The 24,246-nt window shown below is 42.8% G+C and overlaps 1 protein-coding gene across 4 annotated transcripts in view; it reads right to left on the reverse strand.

Annotated features, from left to right (window-relative positions):
- Positions 1 to 454: 454 nt before the first annotated feature.
- TAF1 (TATA-box binding protein associated factor 1) overlaps positions 455 to 24,246 on the reverse strand; it is a 28,363-nt gene continuing 4,571 nt past the window's right edge. For 2 of the 4 annotated variants that reach the window (XM_051793077.1, XM_051793075.1), the window contains exons 6-40: positions 23,295 to 23,513; positions 22,639 to 22,857; positions 22,268 to 22,469; positions 21,874 to 21,987; positions 21,380 to 21,547; positions 20,392 to 20,519; positions 20,178 to 20,285; positions 19,185 to 19,358; positions 18,910 to 19,083; positions 18,710 to 18,814; positions 17,544 to 17,744; positions 16,538 to 16,679; positions 15,645 to 15,775; positions 15,044 to 15,124; positions 14,484 to 14,633; positions 14,237 to 14,356; positions 13,908 to 14,083; positions 12,904 to 13,145; positions 11,483 to 11,690; positions 11,032 to 11,197; positions 10,652 to 10,863; positions 10,300 to 10,408; positions 9,997 to 10,095; positions 9,093 to 9,270; positions 7,752 to 7,819; positions 7,239 to 7,361; positions 6,116 to 6,208; positions 5,956 to 6,040; positions 5,366 to 5,433; positions 5,168 to 5,284; positions 4,807 to 4,932; positions 3,471 to 3,569; positions 3,081 to 3,231; positions 2,054 to 2,231; positions 455 to 1,044 (exon numbers count right to left, since the gene is read on the reverse strand). In XM_051793077.1, coding sequence (XP_051649037.1) covers positions 828 to 1,044; positions 2,054 to 2,231; positions 3,081 to 3,231; positions 3,471 to 3,569; positions 4,807 to 4,932; positions 5,168 to 5,284; positions 5,366 to 5,433; positions 5,956 to 6,040; positions 6,116 to 6,208; positions 7,239 to 7,361; positions 7,752 to 7,819; positions 9,093 to 9,270; positions 9,997 to 10,095; positions 10,300 to 10,408; positions 10,652 to 10,863; positions 11,032 to 11,197; positions 11,483 to 11,690; positions 12,904 to 13,145; positions 13,908 to 14,083; positions 14,237 to 14,356; positions 14,484 to 14,633; positions 15,044 to 15,124; positions 15,645 to 15,775; positions 16,538 to 16,679; positions 17,544 to 17,744; positions 18,710 to 18,814; positions 18,910 to 19,083; positions 19,185 to 19,358; positions 20,178 to 20,285; positions 20,392 to 20,519; positions 21,380 to 21,547; positions 21,874 to 21,987; positions 22,268 to 22,469; positions 22,639 to 22,857; positions 23,295 to 23,513 — 5,151 coding nt within the window. In that variant the 3' untranslated portion in view covers positions 455 to 827. The remainder of the gene's footprint in view (positions 1,045 to 2,053; positions 2,232 to 3,080; positions 3,232 to 3,470; positions 3,570 to 4,806; positions 4,933 to 5,167; positions 5,285 to 5,365; positions 5,434 to 5,955; positions 6,041 to 6,115; positions 6,209 to 7,238; positions 7,362 to 7,751; positions 7,820 to 9,092; positions 9,271 to 9,996; positions 10,096 to 10,299; positions 10,409 to 10,651; positions 10,864 to 11,031; positions 11,198 to 11,482; positions 11,691 to 12,903; positions 13,146 to 13,907; positions 14,084 to 14,236; positions 14,357 to 14,483; positions 14,634 to 15,043; positions 15,125 to 15,644; positions 15,776 to 16,537; positions 16,680 to 17,543; positions 17,745 to 18,709; positions 18,815 to 18,909; positions 19,084 to 19,184; positions 19,359 to 20,177; positions 20,286 to 20,391; positions 20,520 to 21,379; positions 21,548 to 21,873; positions 21,988 to 22,267; positions 22,470 to 22,638; positions 22,858 to 23,294; positions 23,514 to 24,246) is intronic. The other 2 variants (XM_051793065.1, XM_051793058.1) reach the window with 1 other exon arrangement.

Genomic DNA, 24,246 nt, shown 5'->3' on the forward strand with positions numbered 1-24,246 from the left:
TGCGCCGTTGCCCCCCCCCCGGCACAGGGTACGGCCGCACGTGGCCCCGCGGCACCGGGGCCTGTGGGGACACCGGAGCCCACCGGGGGCATAAGAGCTTACCGGGACGCCGGCACTCACTCACCGGGCACCGGCAGCGGGACAGCAGCAGAAGCGTCTGTACCCCAGTTCAGGGTGTATGTCCATGGGCTCTGCCAGCCACACCACGGCTCCACACACAGCCCCGGGGTCTGCACGTGCTTTCCCGGCTGGCTGAAAGTGAGGGGTCTCTTGGCCTCAAATTACCAAATTCTGATTTCTGGAACTAACTGCCACTTAAAAGTAGGGCAGCTGTTTGGGAAGTGTCGAAAGTAGTCAGGCAGTTATCAAAACGAGTCAGGGGTAAGATGTCAGACACTGTATTTGTTCTCCCAGAGAAAAACCTCTCCTTTACGAAGTGAAAATTGCTTTATACTTGTTTATCAACAGCAAGTGTTTTATTCTGAGCAAGCTTTTATTTTTCCCTGACAGACATGAATGTATCCGACAGGCCAGTATTTCTGAGGAATTGTTTTACATCTATAAACACTGAACTGTATCTGGATGCTGGAGCTCGTACAGGCTACAACAAGCCAAGGCTTCAGCAGGACATGTTTGTCTAAAGCTTATTTTTCACTGTTCACTCCGTCACATAACATGTTTTATAACCAATTAAAATATTATATTAAAAAAAAAAAATCTGCTCATTAACACAGTCCACACTACACTGTTCCTTGCACCAAACTGGGACAGGAGACATTCAGGAGCCAAGAGTGGCCCAGGACAGCCATCATCTCAGGAAAGGGAGTTTATTCATCTGAGTCCAGGTCACTGTCTCCTGCGATGGAATGAAAGTCCTCGCTGTCTTCCTCATCCTCAGACAGATGGACCTGACTTAACACACTTGGCCCAGAGCGCTGCTGTTCCTCCTCCTCCTCCTCTTCTGAGATCTCATACCCTCCAATACTGCTGAAACTCGTGTCTCTTGTATTGGATTTTGGGTCTGGTTCTTCATAGCTGCCGTAACTAGAAGAAAGAAGAGAGCGATTTCAAATGAGCTGCTGGTACCAACAATTCTGTATTTAACTCCTGTAAAAGTTCCTTGGCTTGAAGTTCTGTGAACACTCAGAACTGCTGTGCACTTCAGTTCTGCCACTGGCCAGGCTTTCTAAAATAAAAACACGCACCAGTTCTCCAAGGAAATTCAGGTATCCCCACCCCACTCTGATATACTCAGGGCAGGAAAAACAGATCCCTCCAACACCTTCTGTGTCACATTCACTGCAGACAGAAGGCAGACAGCCCATTCTCATCATCTTCTCCAGCATTTCCTGCTGACTATTGTCAAGGTCCTGGGCTGGACTAACCATTGCCTGCCAGCACAATTATCTGAACAATAATTAATTGGGCAAATATCAATAACAGCATTAAGGGACTGAATTCCCCAAGTAGAAAGAGAACAGAGAATCAAATAACTGACACTACAAAATGCCCAGAGAAGGAAGAGTAGGTTGGTGTTCTCTCGAATGCAAAAAAATAAAGATGATATTGCTGTAATTTTCTAATAATGGAACTCCTTCCAAAATACAGAATATGCATATTCCTATTCTTTTGGACTCCAACTAAGCAGCTGCATTTCAAGTCAGGAGATTTTTAGAGAAAGGAAAAAAAACTTAATCAGCTAAATCATCTTTTAACTTTAAATCCACCTTGCAGTTTCAGATAACTTGTAAAAACCTTTATTTGCTCTGCTTTCTAAAACCACTGTGTACAGGAAATCATCTAACTTACAAGAAAGAACTTTTTTTTTTTTTTTAAATTTAACTAACATTTTTATCAGTGAAAATCTAACAGCAGAACCAAGGCAATAAATAACAAATTGCAATTATGGTAATTATGGTTGCAACAGTAAAAACAGTCACAAAATAAAGAAAAGATGTGCAATATTCTTCAGCTTTTTATGACAAACACTGCAAAAAACTTTAAGAGAAGGGGTTTTAAGAATTGTTTTAAAAAGGTTCTCAGCTCTAATTACCTGATATTGCTGTCCTCCATAACGTGAGATGTCTCCCCACCATCTCCTTCATAAGACATCATGCTTTCCTCATTGTCCATACCCATCCTTGTGTTCTCTTGGAGAACATGAGGCTGTTTAGGTCTCACTGCATTGGGCTCCACATCTGAGTCACTGCCACTCTCACTCAGCTGGATAGCTGTGCAATAAACCATTTAGTCACAAACAGGAGGTTTGTTCTGTTAGGTCCATACCTACTGTCTTTTAAAGGCTGCAAATGTTGACTGTAGGGAATGGTTATACAGAACAGGGATGGTGAAGATCCAACAATATGCTGCCAACTTCTAGCATATGTGTTTTATTTACCACAAGGGAGCAGGAAGGGTATCTGGGAGGTGATACCACTTACTGAGTGCCCAATTCTGATGGTATTCCAAAGCAATCTCATTACCACCATTACTCCAATAGTCTTTTGTCTTGTCTACTTGGAATAATTCCCCTTTTTTCCCCCTTAGTAATTGTCAGAAGTCATTGCTAAATACCATTATAAGCTTTTCTGCATGACAAGTCTGTAGTAAAACAGAAACAGTCTGAAGGAACCTCTGTACACCTCTTCCAGTTCTTGATAACACTGTTTTAACAGTAGCATTTGACAACCCTGTTTCATATCAAAATAAATGTTGTGCTTTTACTAAACTTCCCATTCCTGGCTCTGCACACCAAATCTTACTCCCAGTCTTTTCAGAACCATTTGCAGTTTCCCTTTATGAAATACAACCAACAAGATCTTGTCTTAGCTCTGCTTTCTTTTGTGTCTGTACTTACAGAGTAAATTCCTATTCCACTGTGTTTTCTGTTCCACTCATGTTCACCCAGTTTTCTCACGTTGCCCCTTTGGTCTCCCTTTTTGACCACTAAACCACCCAGTTGTGTATCCCAATTATGCTCTGTGCTCTCTACTGCATGTTTTTGTGATGGAAGCACGAGATTAGCTGGGTTAATGAACAACCAGTTCCTGTTCAACCTTTTATAAAAGAAGGACACTTACATGAGAAAGGATTGTCCCCTTCCTCATCACTCCCATCATCATCATCCTCTCCATCAGACATAAGCAAGTCTTCATAGAGGACACTGGCCTGGGGCTGCTGGGCTGATCCTTCTTCCTCGTCAGCAAGGTCACCATCTGCATCTTCCACTTCCTGGGTCATACAGAACAGGGATGGTGAAGATCCAACAATATGCTGCCAACTTCTAGCATATGTGTTTCATTTACCACGCTGCCCACCCTGAAATGTTCCCTCTTTTCACAGTGCCAGCATTTCCAAACTGCATTTCAGAGCCTGGCTATGGGAACGGGCACTGCTGTGTCTCAGGGTGGCAGATGTGGCAGGCAAGTCAGCACGTGGACTGTGGCTGGGGTTTCTGTGAATATACTCACTGGGGCTGGAGTCTTAGGCTTCCCATCATCATCCTCATCAAATCCTTCAATATCTACATCAGAGTCTTCCTCGCCCAGCCTTCCTCGCCCCTGGCGCATCTGAACGGGGACACAAATAGCAACAGCACTGAGGAAGGACATCAGCCAGGGGGTGTGACTGACATCTGGGCCACAGAGATGGGTGTGGGAGGACGAGAGGGGAAAGACAAAAAGAAAAATGGATGTGCATTACTCTCTGAGCAAGGATTCTTTTTCTCTTTATTCCAAGATCAGAGAGCACACAGTCTCCACACACTTTTACCTGATGTGCTCATCCTTGAAATAGGAATCTCCAGCCTCAAAGCACCAGAGTTCCTTGTTTAACCAGCTATTTCTGGAAAATACCACTAGCTCTTAAAATTTCATAATGTATTTTAAAAGCGTACAGCAGTTTCCAGCAAATCTTTTCCTGCCCTTCTCTTTCCTGTTCTTCCCTCAGACACCATGAGTCCAAGATATAGAGGACACGCAGACTCTATCCCAAAGACTATAAATTGTCTACAGAAAGCTTGAAGACTTCCAGATCTAGAAGGGATTTACAGAGCTACACATGGCTACAATACTAGACAGAACTGCTCACAACCAAGTTCTCTTTATCTGCACTCTTCAGAATAGCTCTCACCCCCTTTCTGGTACCCCCTTCAGTCCCGTGGCCCCTAACCCTCTTCATTCTCCTTGTAACTTATTTTCATGGTCATTTTATTGCATCTCCTTCTGCTATTCCCCCTCCTCCAACATTCTTTTTTGTTCAATACAGAATAAAGGCTAAGAAAAAAAAATTCTTTGGTTAATGTGATGAGTTCATTTATAAGGATTTAATACCTTTAACCTGTCTGCTTTTTTTTTCCCTTTTACAACTATAAGGTATCTACAGTGGCAACCATCTCTTCCTAGCTCCTATTTTCACTGTATGCAAACATAATGATCTAATTATGATCTTCTGAATCTGTAGATTATCCTTCACCATTTCCCTATTCAGAATCAACAGGGGATTGCACATTAACCCTCTGTAGCATGAGTCACCAGGTTTCCACTTCCAGAAGTAGTGAAGCAAACAAATACCTGGCCTTAGGCAGATTCTTTTGCAGCTTTTGATCCTCTATACTTCGTTTTGCAGTATCTCAGTTCCCAGTGCTCTGCAATTTTTTTTCCTTTTCCTTCAGAGCAGTCAAAATGAAGGAAATTGCCTGGAAAACCTGATTTTTGTCCCCGTTTCCTACAAAATCGTCGCCTCCTTTTAGTAATTTGCTCAGACAAGACAACTCTCCAATTGGATTTTAAAATGGAGGATTCTGACCTGAGTTGCTCCTTTCCCTGGGGTAGTGATGGGAGTGTCCACAGCAGAAAAATTGCTTTCATCTTGATAGAATGAGGCACCATGTGACAGGCTGAGAGAAGTGATGGTATCATACAAGTCAGGTAGCTAAAGTATTGGTGGAAACAGGAGACAACATTCTCTTGCACAGAATAGAGAAACTAGTGGTCTACAATTGGGATGAACAACACAAAGAAAGCTTTGCACACCACCTAACAAGGTACTCTACTAAAAGACAGACTGCAGACAGATGGAGAACAATAAACAAAGAGGAGCCTCAGGATCAAACATCCAGGAGATGAAACTAAAACAATAGAAGTGAAAGCTTTGCTTGGTCACTTGCCTGTGGGGTGTAGGGACCAGGAGTCATGGGATCAAGGCTCTCCAGATCTGCCTCCTCCAGTGCTGCTTCCTTAGCAGTGGAGATGTCTCTCTCGAGTTGAGTCAGGTGCTCATCGTACTAAGAACAAAAAAGCTCGCTAAGGTTGCAGAACAGAAAATTCAAACATACAAAAATATTCCAGTAAAGTTGCCCACATACCTCAGCTAAAGTCTGATAGCAGATGTTCACAATCTCCTGGGCTGTTTTTGTGTACTGACTGTCTGACCCTGTAGGAAGAAACAGATTTCTTTAGGCATTTCTGATCTTTGTTTAATTCCAGCTGCCAAGACAGCAAGACTGGTTTTGGTTACACAGCTCTCACCACACAGGCTCCTGAATCCCAACACCTTCTGATGTAAGGAGAAATACAAAGCAGGGTTCACACTTGGCTAACACAGCACAACCAGTCTGTTCCAGGATTAAAAGCATGATTTAGGACACAGGAATGTTGAAGCCTGTCAGCCTCAAGGAAAGCCCCAGAAACAAATCACTGAAGCAGAGATGTGTACTGAACAAGTAGAACATCCTCCCCAAATATAAGTGCCCCATTCTGTACCAGGTGGCAAATAAAGCTTCATGTGACAGTGAAAACATCCCTGTTTAAGCCTCTCTTTTCTCAGCAGGAAAGGAAAACAATCGTCAAGTTCATGATTCACAGCTTTGGGCTTCGACACACTTTGACAGCACAGGTACCCAGAGGAACTAATTAAAGTCCAAAAGGCAGCTGAATCCTTATTTTCACCACCTACCATTGTACTTGATGCTGTTGGCAAGGATGAGGTTAACATCATCGAGGAAAGTCTCTCTGTTCTGGTACTTGTGTTTGGAGATGTTCTGGAAGAGATTGTCACCCAGTAAGTAACTGAGTCTAAACATCTCTCAAGTGGCTGCACAGTCCAGGCTACACACCTTGCGGATGGTCTCCAGATCCATGGGATTAGCAATCACCTTGTAGTAATCAGGAACAAACTTCTTGTTAACTGGATGATGAAATGGCCAAGACTGAAAGAAAGAAAACAGGCAGGTTGATAAAGCTTTTGTGTAGAATTTTTCACAGTTTGAGCGACAAATGTCATAAAGCAAGTCTCCAGAACTGATTAAAACTCACAATATAAGGAAAGCATTTAAAAGACATCTTGAATCCAATAGTTTAGTTCAGGAGGGACACAGAGAAAAGATCTACCAGTTGGATTTTTAACTAGGCCTGTTGACATCTGTCTGACAGCACGAACATGTAACACAAAATAATAAATTTACAAAGGAATTTTCTATTTAATATCACTGTTTTCTTCACAACATAACTGCAGTGTCCAGCAAGAACACTCACTGCTTGTACAACAAACAAAGAATATAAACCTAGGTCTGATCTTACAACAGGGGCTATGTAGTTAACCAGTTTAACAGTTCATCATGGTATGATGGCATAGAAAAACTCTAAAATCTGTTTCTAAACATCAGAAATGACAACTTGGCAACAGAATGTAACCAGCAAAGTTTATGCCTGTCCTCTGTAAAAGTCCTCTCTCATTCATTTAACCACTACATACTCTTGTTCCTTACTGCATCCAGACACAAGACACATTATAGATAAGTGACTCTAAAATCCTTATGTCTGCAGTTTTATTTGGTAAGTTTAAGGGGTTTTCTTTAACACTAACAAACTAGTACAACACTGGGTAAACCTGATCAATTAGGAATCAGCTTGTGTTTCATTTGCACCTGAAAACTGCAGCTTTGCAGAGTGCTTTGAGATGTACCAAAGCAAATGCTATAAGCAACATCAGAGTATGTTTCATAACAACTCTGGAAATCAGAAGTGAGAGCAGCAGGAAAAAAAGAGTGGAACCCAGCATTCACTTTAGAACCTTTGCTCCAGTGAAGGGGGTGAGTGCCAGTCAAATACCACAGGGCAGCTCCCTGACAGAGCACTTTTATTTTGCAGTGCACTGCCAACCACAATGTAAATATGGTCACAGGACTATAAATCAGCACATTTTGCACATCACACACACAGTCCACTCAACCTACGTACATCTGGAACTGCCATCATCTTCTGAGTGACAATGTTATCCAAAATGAAGGAAAAGGCCACTTGATCATCATCATCCAGGAGGGGATTAATTGCTTTTTCTAATCGAGCCAGTTTATCTTCCTTCTGCAATAAAAGCAGGGGACATCAGTGGCTGACTCTAAACCAATAAGTGTTATATCATGACACTGACCCAGAGAGACTCTCAATCACCTTTTTATGAAGACACTTGTAAATAATGCAGGGATAACAGCCAGGATATAAGCCTACATACAAGATAAAATAACTAGAGGAAGAAACAAGCATCTATTTTTTTCAGAAAGACTCCAATGGGAACTGTTTAAAATGGTAAAATTCCAAATACGTCCTATGGTGGGAGGAAGAGTTCCCTTAATCTTCTACTGCTCTCCCCAAAGCCCTGTGTTTTGCCTGTACACATCCTCTACCGTCAGTGTTCGACCAGCCCTGACCATCCCTCCCCCTCCACTCTGATCACAACTCATTCACAAGACTTGCCTCTTTCAGCTTCTCATCACACAGGTCCAGCATGGACTGAGAAATCTGGGTCAGGGAGTGCTTTGGCCCTGCAAACACACACAGCAAGTACAGCCTGATTAGAAAGGCCAGTGTCACAACATGACTTCACCTTTACTCCTAAAGCACCACTGGTTGTATTTCTAGCACAGCTGGGAGTACATCCTCCAGTATATTTTCAATACACGCCACTATTAAAGTTTAGTACGGATTTTATATAAAAAAAGGTTATTTGTAGCAAATATCCACACTTCAGGTACACATTCTGTTAAGGTTTGGAAAGAAGCTGTGCCTGTGGAAGATTGGCCTCCAAGCCCTCCACCTTTGCCAAACATTCACAGTACAAATCATGAAATTTCTGTTTCCTTGACTAAATCCAGTCAGTGAAGCAGAACTGCTAAGGAAGCCAAGGTGGACATTTTAAGAATATTCAAAACCCCAAAGCTTTAAATAATTTCAGGATTCCTCAGACATGGAAACAAGCATTTGCAACAGAACTGTGAAAAAATAAAGCTTATTTATTAGGATAAATCAGGGATTTAACTGTCAAAATAATAAAGGAAGCAGTAAAGACACAAACCCAGTGCTGTCTGCGTCACCCACAATGCTGCACAGCCCAGAGAGAGTCAGTGCAGCTGGGAGGTTTTTATATCTGTTGAATTAATATATTTTGGGCAAAGACTTTTCTATCAGCAGTCAGAATAAAGCTGACTCTCAGTGAATCAGCACTTTCCCCCAGCAGATACATGCTCTACTGCAGAATCTATGCTTTTTTTTTTAAACTAGCTTTCATTCATTTCTATAAACTAGTTTCCTCACCTTCCCAAATGAGGAAAAAATTATTGCAACTAAGGACCAAAATATGCAAAATCATGGCAGTAAACTCCACTCAAAGCTGCATCTCCAAGGCACTGGATTCAACAGGTGTGAACTATTCCTATTTGTATTGAAAGATTCATTCCACAAAGAATAAAAACAATGTTTTGCTTAGTTTCACCCTCTATAAAGAAGATAGACAGGACTTTGCCTCAGTGCAGTTTAATACATGCAGCAGTGTCTCCAGTCAGTGATAGTTCCATAACAACTTCTGTTACTACTTCACAGTCATCAGTTAGTTATTGTTACATGCCAGGGTCCACTTCTTTCTCACTTATGAATTAGTTCACTAACATTAATATATTCTTTCAGGTGTATCTGGAAAAACACACATTCATTTTTGCCATCTGGCAGAGAATTTACTCCGCTTTTCCGCTGCTTTTGTTGTTTCTAGAAGTTCCACAGCTCCATGTATTAGCAGGGACACAATCTCCCCTGTGTTCTTACCATTGTAGGTCGCACTGTTCTTCACAATCAGCTCCAGGTGTTCCCTGAACTCCTCCCGGGACGGGTACTGCCTCTTACGGACATTTTCACGCAGGGTCTGCAAATCCATGGGCCGGGTGATAATCTTGTAATAGTCCTTGACAACTTTGGGATTCACAGGCGTGTGGAAGGGGTATGTCTGAGGATGACAAGAAACAAATGATTATTAACACAGTGCTAGCACAGCTAACCAGCTAACCCTCCACAGCTGAAGGGGCACTAATGTATAAAACCTTTAAACAATCAGTTCTTTTACTGAACCAGGGAAAACATAACAAGCTCAGCCCCCACGGTGGCTATCACTTTCTTCTACAAAATGTTCTTTAACACCATTCTAAGAAGGAAAAAATCTCACAGAGAATTCTCAGATGGTATTTTTGGTTGCAGCGCGAAAGTCAAGAGACTAGACATTAAAAATCTCATTTCAACTCAAATCTTCCATTTAATCTTTTGATTTTGCAAGTTTCCGGTAAAATATGGTCAGAAAGAGCGAAGTACAAATTTTCTCCAGTGCCACATATATAAAAAAAGCATTACACACTGCTACATCAAGTTTCATGCATCTTGTTCTGGTTTTGTTGGGGAAAAAAAAGAAGCCTTAAAAACAATCACATCCCAGCTTTGAATATTTGTCCACACAAAACTATCCAACGCTACTTTCTGCACTGATTCTCAGATTTCTACAGATTCTGAGCTAATTTTGGAAATACTGCACACCACCTGTGTGTGTGCAGGGCAGGGGGGACAGGGGTGGCACACCCCTCACCTGAGAAAAGCCTGGCCCAATTCTGGTGTCTACAACACAGAACCCGCTTCAACCACATTGCTTAAGACCCAAGTTTTGGGTGCCATAGCTTAAGCTTACGTTAGGAAGATCCCTTATGTCATTGATGATGCCCTCCAGGATGGATGACAGCGTCACCATGGGGTCTGTTCGCCGCCGGTGGATGGATTTGTGGGGACGCTGAAGAAATGAGAGGCAGAAAAATGAAGGCAGTTACCAGATGCAAAACATTTACTCACAGAAATCCCAGGCAATTTAGTTTATTGGTTTACTGGGCAGGTAACTGGGCACTCAGGGGTTGCACAGGAGTAGTAAAGGACCCAGCCAGTTGGTACAAACAGAAATAAGAGCTGCTGCAATCAGCTCAGTAACACCTTCACTCACATTCAGATAATCACAGTGAACTGTTGTCCCCACTCGCCGCTTCTTCTTTGGAGGAAGCTGCTGTTTAGGAAACTTCAGGACCAGAGATTTCCTGCGAACCTCGTCAGCACTAGGGACAAAGAAAAAAGCATCATACTTTCTCCAGCCCTCTTGTGAATCAAGACCATTTGTCCCCCAGTATTGCCTCTGGTTCCATCTGCCTTAATACCAAATACACAATCAAAATTCTGTAGTAATAGTTTATGTAAAGCCCTCTCACTTCATTGCTGTGACTAATATACATGAGTGTTCTGCATTAAGCTCTAAATTGTTTTTTATTATTATTCATCTGTATCTCTGCTTCTTCCCTTACCTCTCAATCAGTTGTTTTCCCAGGACAATTTTTGTCCCTTCTACTTTGATGAGTTCTTCATTATCATTGTGAATGACTGTTTTTTCCAGCTCCTCCTCCTGCTCCTCTGTCATTGCAACAGGATTAGAAGGTGGGGCATTTGTTTGGTAGTAGAGAGGGCAAAACTTATTAGTCCTCATATGCCCAATTGCACCACATGCTCCACATTTCAGCTGCAAAAATATGAGGAAGGTGACAGATCAGAATTCGTAAATGAGCTCCTAGTTTAGAGGCCAAGTACCATTAAAATCCCCCAGTGAGACCTTTAGTACATCACTAGAACAGGAAACTTCTCCAGCACCCAAGACTTTCTGGCATGCTTTATGTGTGGATGTGCTTACTTTCAAGTCTGGACGCTCTTTCATTTTCTTGGGCTTCTTTTCTGGAGGGCCCTTGAGTTTCTCTTTCTCCTGGTTCCGTTTTAAGCGCCGTAACTGCTCCTGGATCCTGCGCCGCTCCTTCCGCATCTCCTCACGGTGCTGTTCATCAAACAGAGCAAACTTTCGTCTGGGTGGGAAAAAAAAAAAATAAAAATACAGAAGTTTTTTTAGCCTAGCTGATGATTTACCAGGTACTCTTCTGCCAGGTCTACCACTGCACAAAGTTCATAACACCCTCCAAACAGAGAGACATTAAATCTCTCTCTCCACAGTTACAGCGCCGGGCTTCCACACTCAATTCTACGTTTCTTCACTTAAACAAGATTGCCAATGGAATCAAACAGTCTACAGGCAAAGTTAAAAAGGGGGAAAAAAAACAGAGGAGAAAAAAAAGAGATCGTAAAGGCCTTACATGAACTCTTCGTCCTTGGTGGTCCGTATCCGGCAGTAGGCATCGATGACCGCGGGCTTCCGGACCGTCTCACATCTCACATACTCCTTCCCATCCTCGTCTCTAAACGTGCGATAGATCTTGAGGCGTCGGCCGGTGGCAGAGGAATTGAGGCTGGTTACAGAGGCAGTGTCATCATCCTTGTGAGAGTTTGCTGAGGCTCCTGAAGCTGATGCCACAAGAGAGTTTTATTTAACTTTCTTTCCACGCTGTAGAAACATCATTGTTTAAATGCAGCAGGCAAGTGTTGGCTTAAAAACTTCCAAGACACAAATTAAGGAAAACCTAAGCAACAGAAGTCTTGTTCATGTTCTCTTATCATGACGTGGATAAAGGTGAAACAGAAGGAAAAGACTAAATTATCCACATGAATTGTAAAGCCAGAAGAAACATCTACAGCCAACAAGAACGCACAGGTGCTTTAGTATAACTTGCAAGGCAAGTGCAACATGGTCCTGAAGATTGACTGTAGTGGTTGCCATCATAGGTATGGACATCTGGCAGAAACTGAAGGTCAGCTATTATCCAGTTTTCCAAGGAGCATTCCAGTCAGTGAGCTGGCCTTGCCTCATGTGACCACAGAACCCTTCCAGCACCATTCATAATTTTGGTTGAGAGGTTTTGTTCAAAATAACACTGGATATATCATCAGGAAGTGTTCCACATATCCCTTACTAAAGCATTCCCAGTAATTATCTACTAGTGATTTATTCCCAATCTGAGAATAAATGGCAACAATAATGTTGATCCAGCTTTGCTCACACACATGCTCATGTGGTCATGAGCACTGTCATACAGACAGAAGTTCATTCACAGGTCAAACATTTTACCTGCCAGCTGGGGACATGTCAAATTCTCTGCTGGAATGCACTTAAAATAAACACATCTGCAGGAGATCCAAATCTGGCAGCTGCCCAGTCACCCCCAAAGACTCTGACACAGCCCACGGTGTAACAGGCACTGCTATCAAGCTGCAGACTGTGCCTATCTGTTCACATACAGAGCTGTGTTTACACATAAGATCCAACTAGAGAACCATAAGCTGGTTGCAGGAACTATTTGTGAACACATCTTGAGAAAAACACTGAAAAACAGCTCCACCCCAAAGAAAAAAAGCATTCACTGCATGCAGCAGTGAATATCTAAATAAATACCAGAGTAAGTTTATAGCTCAAAAGAAACAAAAGCCATGGGGCAAAGAAAACACTTCACATGCATTTTCTGCTCAAGAGAAGAGAGAGAAGCCTCAGATAATCATGTCTATACATTCTCTCTGTAAGGAATCCACACTCTCTTGAGAGGCCAGGTCAGCACATTTTGCACCCTGACACAAAGTTCTGCATCCCTTCCCAGGCACAATTCTGGTGGTTGCAGTTACTTACACAGCCCCTTTTTGTCTCTCCTGTCCTTTTTGCCCCTCTCTTTGTCATTGCCACTGTCTTCTCCCAGAAGCATCCTTTGCAATTCCTTTCGTTCCTGCTCTTCCCTTTCCCGAGAGAGCTGAGAACTAGTTTTCTTGTTCTGTAACATGTTCTCAATATTCTTGCCCATCTCTTCAAAGTCACTGTCTTCAGCTGAGCTGCTATCTGTGTCTGTTGACAGGATCTCAGTGGATTCCAGAACCCTGAAACAGGAGGCACCTTGAAAGTCAGTTACTGTTGCCCCTCACTCAAATAAAAAAATAAAAAAAACAGCCTGTCACCTTCCCAGAAATACAAAGGTAAAAATGATGCAAAAGCTTGAAAATTAAATGTTGTGAATTACTACTACAAGACAAGGCATAATATATTCCTTTCTCAGTTCTCCTTGTAATCCCCATGTCTAAAAGATCAAATTGTTCCAAGCCAATCTTCTCCAACAAGTTGATCTCTTCTTCATCAACAGTACTGTATTCCCTCACCACTCTCAGGTCTTGGGCCAGAACAAGCAATAATACACAAATTCTTCTGGCAGTTCTAAAGTATAGGACATAGAATTGGTAGCTGCTACCCAAGGCAGATATGGCAAACCACTCATAACAAAACAAAACAAAAAAAAAAAGAAGAAAAAACGGAAGAAAAAAGAAAGAAAGGAAATAGGGTGGTCAACTACTGATCTGTGGAACAGCAGAATATCTCATGTCATTATAAGTGGCAGACCATGCAACTTATTCTACCTTTCCAAAAGGTCTGTGAGAGCAAGAAGGACTAAGAGGAGTAAGGCTGACCCCTAAGTTTCTATTTAACAGCCAGAGGACTCTTTCTCACCGCTATATTTTGTGGGCCCAAAAAGGTGAATCAACACCTACCCCACCACATATCAGTGAGCCCCAGGCATGCACAGTGCTGGACTTCTAAGGTGGGGACAGGGTGGGGTTCGAGGCTGTGAACATCAGATAAGAACTTACTTATTCTGTAAATCAAAGATGCGTTGACACTCTTCTTTGTATCTCTCCTGATGTTCTGCCACAGAGAACCGAGAGCCACGTGCAAATTTGCTCATAGGACCTTCCCCTGACCGAGCCTGCTCCGTGGACATCGTACGGACCACATCGATCACCTCCCACCGGGACAGCTTCTTTATCTGGGAACAGGAAGGCAGACACAGCTGAGGGAGCTGACTGTGGATCTCAGCTCCTTTCCACACCAGGGCAGAGTGGAAACATGTATGTTCCTTCCACCATCAGCTGCTAAATCCATTAGGGAAGTCTGGAACCTGCTCCAGGTGCACACTCACCTCCTCCTCAGGGACTCCAAATTTACGCAGAAGCTGTTTGGCATTTTTGAGAGAAAGTCGGCGCAGATCAGCATCTGTCCCAGTCACTGTCTTTTTCACTGGCTGAGGCTCTTTATCATCCTGTTCAGAGAAAGATTCAGCCTATTAATGTCATCACACAGCAGACTTTCCCAGGCTCATGTGGTATTTTCTCTTCCCTCCATTTCTCCCACGTGACTTTCCAGTTATTGCTCCTTGGGAACTGTACCTTCTGCTGGGTTGGTTTGTTTGGAATCTTGACATAAGAAAATCCTTCACCACAACCAGTAGGATCTGCGACACCAGTCACTTCTAGGAGGCACTTGCCCTTCATGGCAGCAATGAAGGCTCGTGTGGTGTTCCACGGAGCCGTGCGCACCTGCCAGCGAGGAGGGAAACAATCAGAATCCTGCTCCACCCGTGGAGAATTCCAAGCTTTTAATTTTGTTCTCTTCCAGTCATACTGAGAACTTCTCAACTGACATAATGAGAGTGAATTCCACTTCTTGATCCTTCCGTTGCCCTGACAAAACTCCAATGAATAACCGAAGTGCTAACTCACAAAAGGCATTTGAGGCAAAAAGCCCGGTCCTGAAAGGGCCTGGCGAGAAGGATCCCCAAAGGATAAGCTGGCAGGACAGGTATAAGCTGGCAGCAAAGTTCCCAGGAAAGTTGTGAGAACTTTTGAACCACTGAATCCTACTTTAAACATGCCCTTTCAATATAAAGGCCTCGTTTCTCTCCGGCCATGCAGATTTACCTATTGGCAAGCACACTCATGTATGGTACCTCATCATCAATCTTCATTTGGAAATCCTCTTCATTCTCCTCTTCTGGTGCAAAGAAGGATTTCTCCCCATAACCTGCATCCTGCAGAGAAATATTAGGGGAAAAAATGAGAACTTGAAGTCTTATAAAGGTTACTGGACAAAGAACTAGAAGCATCTCTGTGGAGACTTGTCATGCTCAACAAGCACACTTCCACAGATGGTTGTTTGTAAGATTCACTGTGACCCACAGTACCACAGATGCCAAACTGCCCAGTATTTTCACAAATTCCATAACTAAATACTGCACTCAACTTCAGAAAAATAATCAGTCTCTCTCACAGCCACTTACTGGTTACTTTCTGCTGTACAGGCCAGGTAAAAACACAGGCCCTTTCTTATACCTTCCTTTGCTCCCTTTGAGAACAGCTAATTCAATGCATAAGTAATAGGGGTAAGAACAGAGTGTCTCTCTCTTTAAGAACTAAACTCCCTTTTTATGCAGCAGAGAACTTAGCAAGATGCACAACAGCCAGGGACCTAATTTGCCTACTTCATAGCAAAAACAGTTTTAGGCAGGAGTTACCTCGACCTTCACAGAACTGCTTGTCAGGACCATTTACCTTCAGTCGCTGCTCAGCTGCAATCATGCTGTAATAGGCACAGCACTGCTCTGGGGACACCATTGCTCTGATCTCCTCCTCTGTTGGCAATCTGAAATCTGGCTTCAAAACCCACCAGTTTGAGTCCATCCCTGAAAAATGCACAGGTCAAACACTGAGGGGTTTCCCACACGTGCTGGATTCCATCACAGTCCTAACTGTATTTCAAGATTTGGTACCCTGCTGCAAGGCTGGCAAAAGGAGCAAGCATGACAAATCAGTGACATTTAGGACCACTAAAAGTGATAGGTTTTTTTCACTCTGTGTTTGAGTAAATCAATGCCCTCTAAACTCAGCAACTGTTATATAAGCAAATTCTCACACATTCATGCTCATTCAATGTATAAACTACATTCCAAAAGCATTAAATGCACCTTTCACTTCCTTGCCTCAAAATACTTTTCCCCATGGTTGCCCAAAAAGCTTTGTATTACCATCTGCTTAACATTCTGCATATTAAAAAATGACAAGAGTCAGGTTCTCAGAGCACTGCTGGACTCGCAAAGATGGGGATGAGCTTTTATTTGCACGTACATGCTTGCAAAACAACACAGCCACACACCAAGGGAAAGGAATGTGTGTGTGTTGGTGTTGTACATTGTTATTTTACAAGTAAATCATTGCCCAAAGGGTTATTAAAAATGCCTGAACTGTAGTCACTTCTCAGCATCAAGCACAACTGTGCCAAAACAAAGGGCACTTTTATAAAAATCGGAGCAAAAAAAAACCCCTTTCAGATTACATTTCGGTTCTTCAAGTGGACGTTTTCAAAAATGGGTTTAACAGGATCTGCTCTGTGTGGAACCCCAAGAGCAGCAGGGAGGTGCTGAGCACCCAGAGAAAGGTTTCAATACCTGTGCGTTTGAAATCAGCACAAAGCTTGAGCCGCTTCCGGATGCTGCTCTCGGAGTGGGAGGGAAAGGCCTTCTTGATGTCCTCCATCCGAATCCTCCGAGGGCGGTCCCTGCTTTTCCAGAAGAGGCGGTAAATAAAAACCTACAAAACAAGACCCATCTGTGACGCCCAAAGGAAGACAACAAACCTGCAAAGGCAGCACAGGCAATGATATTTCTAGTGGCTGCTTCAGACTTCCTACTGAAAACCCATTGCTTCTTATAAATTTATTATAGTAAAGTTTTCCAAGCCACACGTCTGCTTCGGGTCCAGCTACTTTTGAGAGTGAGATGTGGAAAAAAACATTTGTCTTGAAGTTCTGTATTATCACATTAGAAATGTTAACCTGTGAACAGCAGGGATTTTCCTGTTCTGCAAACGCCTCTTGAGTTATAGTTTTGAGTTAAACTGACAGCAAATTACTAGAGATTTTCTCCAAAATCTGAATTTGGGGATAGTTATTTGAATGCTCATGGACAGTCCCAAAGCTTCACTGCCACAAGATCCAGGGAATCAACAAAGGCCTATGAAGCAACTCTAATTCTGTGCTGTGTAATAGGACTGTGATTCTTAATTTTAAGATTTCTTAATTGTCTCCTTGTAAAACCCATGTAACTGTAATTTTATACAGCACAATCACTTCAAATTCATTCTAACATCTTCAGTTTCCTACACTTTTATATAATCTCGTAACCTTTTGTTTTGTTTAATAAAAAGCCTCTATCATATACTTATCAGATAGGATGTAATTAAACAGAAGCAGCATGTTATAAATCACTGGCTAAATGACAACCAAAATGTATAGTTAATATGCAATTCTTGAAGTGCTCTCACAACAAAACTAAGAAACAAAGGGAGTCATAGCAGGGCAATGAGCTTCCCAAATCAAGGCTGTCCACCTGAGGCCTGTGCCATGGGCTTTCTCCAAAGATCCCTCAGATCCCCAAACTGTCTCTTGTCACATACCTGCAGGAAATCTCTGATATGTGTGTTAGCTCGTTTAGAGTTGGGACCAGGGACTTCATAAAGTGGGCACTCCTGACCAACTACAAAAATATCCACGAGCTCTCGGATGTAGTATCCTTGTCGCGTCCGGATGATCAGAAAATCTGTCTCAGGCATCTTGTGTAAATAAATAGGGGCCCGGAAAAGATTGTTTTCAAATGCCTATTGAGAGAAATAAAGTTTGAAAGTCAAGTTTTGATCAAATTTCCTGTAATTCAATCTACAAAAAGGATCTTAGAAAAAAAGAGTTCACTGCAAGGGTACACCATCATTTATATCACAATCCGTGTAGATGTGCACTCAGAACACTCCTTGTTTATGCAGAGAATAGCCAAGGATGAAGAACAAAAGCATAAAAAAACTGTAGAACAAATGCACAAAGAGATTGAAGGGCTCTTTGGACCCCTAGAGGTACTTTAGGACCTTTAGGGAGGTACTTAAAAAAAGGACAGAAAGAACACATATGCAGAACAACACAACCATGGAAACCAACCCAGGACACACAGACAGCCTGGGAATGGAAGAAGGCAACACAGCAAGGACTGAAGACTGTGCCCAGGAAAGGAGGTTGTAAGAACCTAACCAGAAAAGCAGAGAGCAGCAGAGTTCAGCATTTAAAGGTTTAAATGAGTTTAAACCAGCACCAAGGAGGGACTAGACTGAGTGGAACTGGCATCAAACAGACAACTAGCAGTGCAATTCTCAGGAAGTACACATAAAATTTTGCTCACAGATCCTGGACCATGATAAATCCATGTTTTCTATCCCCTCCAACACACCTGTTTACTGAGTTCCCCAACATTCAAGCTTTGGCCTTCCACTCAGTACTCTAACAGTATTTCTAATGCCATTACTAAGCAAAGCATCAAAGATTCAGTTCCTGCAATTCCTATCATTCCTACAACAATTTTAAAAATCCTACATTAGAGATTTTTTTTTAAAAAAAAAGAAAGCTAAGAACTAAATTATTATCAGTAAACAAAGAAGTGTAAACTGGAAATAAAAAAGAATCCGGTCTTTTTGGAAGCTGAGCGTTATTTGTGATTGAATAAATAGGGCATATAATAGGCACTCTGCCTATTACTCCAAATTCATCTTATCTCTATTCTCATGCTTGCTTTTCTCACCTGCAGTAACTGGCCTGGATGCAGAGAACCCAGGAATGGGGAAGTGTGACAATAAACAGTCTCTCCGTATTTGCAGTCTGGAGCTCCTGGATCTTTGCCAGGTTTCTGCAACGTGCAATGAAGGTGCAGTCAGGACTCAGAGAGACAGAGAGGCAGAGGAAAAAAAAATCACTGTCCAGCAGCGAGATCCGCATACTCACCCTTTTGTAGTAATTTTTAATCTTTGTTGCCATGCCAACCTGCATCATCAGAGGGGCGTTTTCCTCGCTGTACTCAGCCAGGATGAGATCCCCGTCCTTGCCGGTGAGGTCCTGCGGCGTGCGCATGAAGAACATCTCACCCCCCCCGGAGGCCTGGCGCTCCTGCTCCCTCATCTGTGCCAGGGACAGGACAGGGGCAGGGCAACAGCACATCCAGCGGATCTGCCGTGCCCAGGGAGCCCCGGCAGACACCAGGGAGACACAAATAACTGCACCTTGGCTTTCTTCTTGATGTGCTTCAGCAGAGGCTGCACAGCGTGGGGCCCGGGCTGGGACAAGGCACCAAAGGAGTATTTCTTCAGGGGAGGCCGATGGAACTGTCGGAGCTTCATGGGACCCATGTGGGTGGGAAAGAATGGCTGGCGAAGCTCCACTGCTGGGATGGAGTGCTAACAGGGGAACAGAATCTGGGTTAGGAGTGACATGTATCATCTCAAAACCAAGATCATCCTCCCACCCTGTTAAACCTTACCTAACAGAACCCAGCAACACCTTGAGGTATTGTAGCAGTAACACAAGTGCACTGAAATTCAATTATCATACATGTTGCCTTTTGACAGAAAGTGCTTAATGCCATATATTTTTCGTATATACTTTCTTTGTGTACAGAGGTGACTTTAGTTCTACTATTTCAACTGGTACCCAATGAGAAGATCTTTTTATTAACTAGGAACAAAATGTAAAGCCATTATCCCTATCAATGGGAGAGAAGTTCATTTGGAATTACATACAGTTTTCCCATTACAGAAGATGCTGGAGTCAGATTAGGTTTTAGAAGAAGTCACTGAATACCACAATGAAGGAAGAAAAAAAATATCACCTCTTCCCACAGGGCCAGCGAGCAGCAATTCAAACTTACCAGAATCTAAATTATTTTTGTAATATCCAAATTAAAACATGCCAGTAGCAGAAGTACAGCCTCACCTCTTGATGATCTGCACCCCTTTCCCCCCTCCCATTATTGCTTCAGAAAGAGTACTACACAAAGAGACACCTAACAGAAGCATGGAGAGTAGGAAACAGCAAAATCCAGCACCTAAACCTCACTTTGATGGGGCAATCAAGAAAAGTTAGTTCAAACTCCTAATTTTAATTGAACAACATTAACTTAACTGACCTGCTGTAATTTAAATTCTGTTTGTCTACAAATCCCAAATCATACTCTCAGCTAGAAACCTCCTACTCCAAGTGAACATCCCTGTGACTACCTGAATGATGTTGCCTCCAAAGGTTCCTCGAAGTCCCTGCTGTTTGGGGTAATAAAACTCATCATTGGAGAGGTTCCAAGGATCCTTCACCTCTGGCTGAGACATATTCTAATTCAATTTTAAACACAGAGAAAGAGGTGTCAGAAAAAACCCAAACCAAAATGACTCCTTCCTCATCATTCCCAGCCTACAAGATGCTAAAGCTCATGCTGACCTGCTGTGGTTCTTCCTTGATCACACCTGTTTTTCCCAACAGGATTCGACTCTTCTTTAGAGAAGATTCTTTCTTGTTCTCCTTGGATGGAGAGTTCAAAGTCATTTCTTCCTTTTCATCAGGAATTTCTAAAAACACAAACAATTTCGCTCGTAGGGCATTTGTTTCCTTTTTTTTTGTACCTTAGCTTCCTACTGTGCTGCCCCTTGATCCAGATATTTCAACCTTTTTGTTCAGTTCCTGGGGTAACTGCCCTCCTTCTACACTCCTCCCCCTTTTCCTCCATGCAGGTTAATATGAAATAAGCTCAAAAAACACAGAAAAGCTCCATGCTTATATCTCTCCCTTACCACCTTCAGTAGAACTAACCCCTTTTCCTGAGGAAGAAAATGCAACTCAGGCTATATAAAAGTGTAGGAATATCCTTATTCAGGTATTCATTCAAATTTCAAATCAAATCACACATTCAACTCAAACTCAGTAGCAGTTTGCAGCAGCAAAAAAAAGTGATGAGTGGTATTACACAATGCCATTGCTCCCATGTGCCATTAGTGTAGTCTGAAAGAGGCTTAAGGAATCTGCTTCTTCAGGCTCTGAACATGAGCAATGATGAGAATGGCATGGGCTAGTCTGTGGTTTACTTCTTTACCAACATGCATGCCAGCAAAATTAAGACAGTCACTTCTAAAACACATCAAGAGTCAGATGAACTAAGTTAAGTTTCAGGGTATTAATTTTTGCTTTCCTGCTAGTGCCTTTAACTTGGAAGCTGGAAGCATACAGCACATCATTAAAAGTTATTAGTGTTGCTGCCTCCTGCTTAAGCCTTTGATTACTTGCAAATTACCTTCAAAAGCCAGAGCAAAGAAAGGCCATAAGTATTGCCCCAGTCCATTTACTTCCACTACAGTGTGATCATAAACCCTTGGCTTCCACTTCCTCTTGTCTTTTCCCATTTGGGTCAAATTTCTGGATGCCACAAACCTACCTAGAATTATGTTTTCATCATTTGGATCAAGGGTTAAGACGGGGGGATCCAAGTAGGTTTCCATTGCCTGATCATCCCAGATGATATTGTCTTCCCAACGACCATACACCAACTCTTCATTGTCAATTGGGAAAATAGAGTACCAGGGCTTGTCTTCATCCAGGGAAACTGCAACAATCATAAGGTAGAACCCTTGAGAGTTTTACACAAAGCCTTGGCAGAGCACTATTTCAGAGCCCACCCCCACATCTTATTCCCTCAACCTTCCTCATCTTTCAGGGCTTTCTGAGGCAGGACCTCAAAAAGGCGAAAGAAAACACATCTTGGAAGCAAAGAGGAATAGAGCCCCAAGTCTGAGCTTTACCAACACTTGAAACACAACCTCCAAAAATAAAATAAGGTCTCTAGAAATTTTAGAGCAAACAAGTAGCCTTTCTACCACAGAAACAAGTCACATGCAGCTATTCACGGGCAAAGATTGATATCCTCGTTACCTTGCTGTTCAGGGGCCTTTTCTTTGCACTTTGCTATGCCCAGGACTCCTGCTACACTGGGTTTCTGTGCTAGTGGAATTGGTGAATTGAGCAAAGAGCCACTGCGGTTCAAACCTAGGGAAAAGGAAAACAAAAGTAAGGTTAGCTTGAGTGGGAGGCTCGGGTATTCCACATGGAGAAAAAGCCAGAGTTGGTATGGGCTGGGTTTTTTTTAACAGAAGGTGCCCACTTTGGTTTTGGAAGGAGTCTGAGAGTCTCAGAATTCTGAGCAGAGCTGTGATTTTGCCAAAAAGCATTCCCTGACAGGAAGAATTATGTTCTGCGTTTGAGACATGGAATTGCCCATGTACAATTGTACTACCTGCTGTAAAATTCGTACCAGACCACTGATTACCTTGCTGGGCATTGTATGCAGTGGCGTTTCTAGTCATGCTCGATGGCAGCCAGCCTGCCAAACTGGCACGCTGTGTCTTAGTCCCCTTGTGCTTGACATCCTCTCCATTCCAGATGACATCATCCTCCCACTGGAGCTGTGTCACCATAAGGAAGTGCTCATCAGCTAGCAGATCATCCTTCTCCTTCGCTGACTCTGCGTCCTGGAAGGAAATAATAATTGCTGGAAGACCTGAATCGCCTTCATCCTTTCAAACTAAAGCAGGAAAATTCAAAGTCTCATTTTGCATGGCACACAACTGTCCACCGGCCCATCACCAAACTCTCACTGTGCAGGAATCCCCACATACACCCCCACAGTTCCCCTCTCACCCCCTCATCTGCGTGTCCTTTAACCTCCTGCTCGCTCTTCTCTTTCAGCTTGAAGCCATAATCAAATCCACTGCCATCTTCAGGGATGCCCAGCATGTCATACCAGAGCTGTGCTGGGCCATAACGCCACTCTGCCACCTTGGGCTTTGTGTCTGTCACTTTGTCTATGTCACCAGTTGACTGGGAAAACTTGGACTCCACAGGTGCCATCATGGTAATCTGGAGCACAGCAAAGGGGGGAATGGTTACACGGATGCTCTATCTAAGTGTCAGTAAGAGGCTTCTTCCTTCCAAGTCTCCCACCTTAATCCTCGTAGAAGAAAAGCATTTCTAAGAAGTTCTTTGCCATACTTACTATCTGCCTTAAGAATGTTCTGCAATTAGACTTCCAAGAACACAGAGATTTCTTCTTGACACAAAGAGGATAAGCTCTCCTATCGATCCTGTACCACGGATGCAGCCTTCTCAGTAAGAAGCAACCACCTGAAGCCACTGACTAGTGTTTGGAGAACAGTTGCTGCACAGCTGGAACACAAGCCAACTCTGTTCTCCAGTTTTGTTCTGAGGGAACAGCTCTTTCCTCTACAAGCCGCTGTCCAATCCACCACTACCCCCAGCACTAGCTGGTGACCCTCTCTAAGTCTCAGATATCCCACCTCATCATCTGAAAGGCACTGCTCAGGAGGGGGAGGAGCAGCAAACTCATACTCCCAGGGAGATTTTCCTTCCACTCCACTCTCAACCACAACTTCACCCTCCTGTATCTGCACTTCTTGTGCCAACTCCCGATGCTTCTTCTTGCGTTTCCTCCGGGCGCTCCTCCAGACCGACGGGACGTTCTTTCCGGGGCCGAAGAGACGCAGGAAACGCAGCACCTAAGTCAGGAAAAAACAAGAGAATTAGAGGGAAATAAAAAGAGACACTGTCTGCCTTGCCCTCCCCTGAAAAACAGTAATGAAAGAGAGCACTCTGAAATTCAGAAGCTTGGCCTGTACTGCAATCCCAGTTCCCAGTGCAATCAACAGTCTCCCGGTTACACTCGGGGAAAAAAAAAATCTGATCTGTTTGATGGAACCTCCATTTTCAAATGGATTTATTCTTAATTTCAAACGCAAAGAAACTCGGGAGAGAAGAAAGAATGCCTTTACATAGTGGGCATGTGGTTAGATACCACCTGGAAATAATTGATTTTCATTTTGAACAACCCACAATCTTCAGAAAGACAGATGGAGGTTGAAGAAAAGTTGATAAAATTATTAGCAAGAGAGACAAGCTAAAAGAGAGTTATATAAATTAGAGATTTCTTAAGAAAACAGATGAGTCCAGAAATAATACCCTTACTTTTATTTCATAATATATCACAATGTAGTTCCCCTATACTGCATTCCTCCAAAACCTGCACTAATGACAATGACAAACTTCCTCTTGTGTTCCTTCTATGGTTATGATTGTTGGTTTTAAAGCACTTACAAGTTTTTTAGTCTAAGCTCTCTTGTAAAGAGGAAAAGCATTATTCTGTAACTGACATTTAGGAAACAGGAATTAGAACCAAAAATTTTTACAGAGTCATCCTATTGATATTCCCTGTTTATCTGTTACACTGATCCC

This window comes from Manacus candei, unplaced genomic scaffold (genome assembly GCF_025592945.1).
Source record: "Manacus candei isolate 608988 ecotype Guabito, Panama unplaced genomic scaffold, ASM2559294v1 h1tg000003l, whole genome shotgun sequence".
NCBI lineage: Eukaryota > Metazoa > Chordata > Aves > Passeriformes > Pipridae > Manacus > Manacus candei.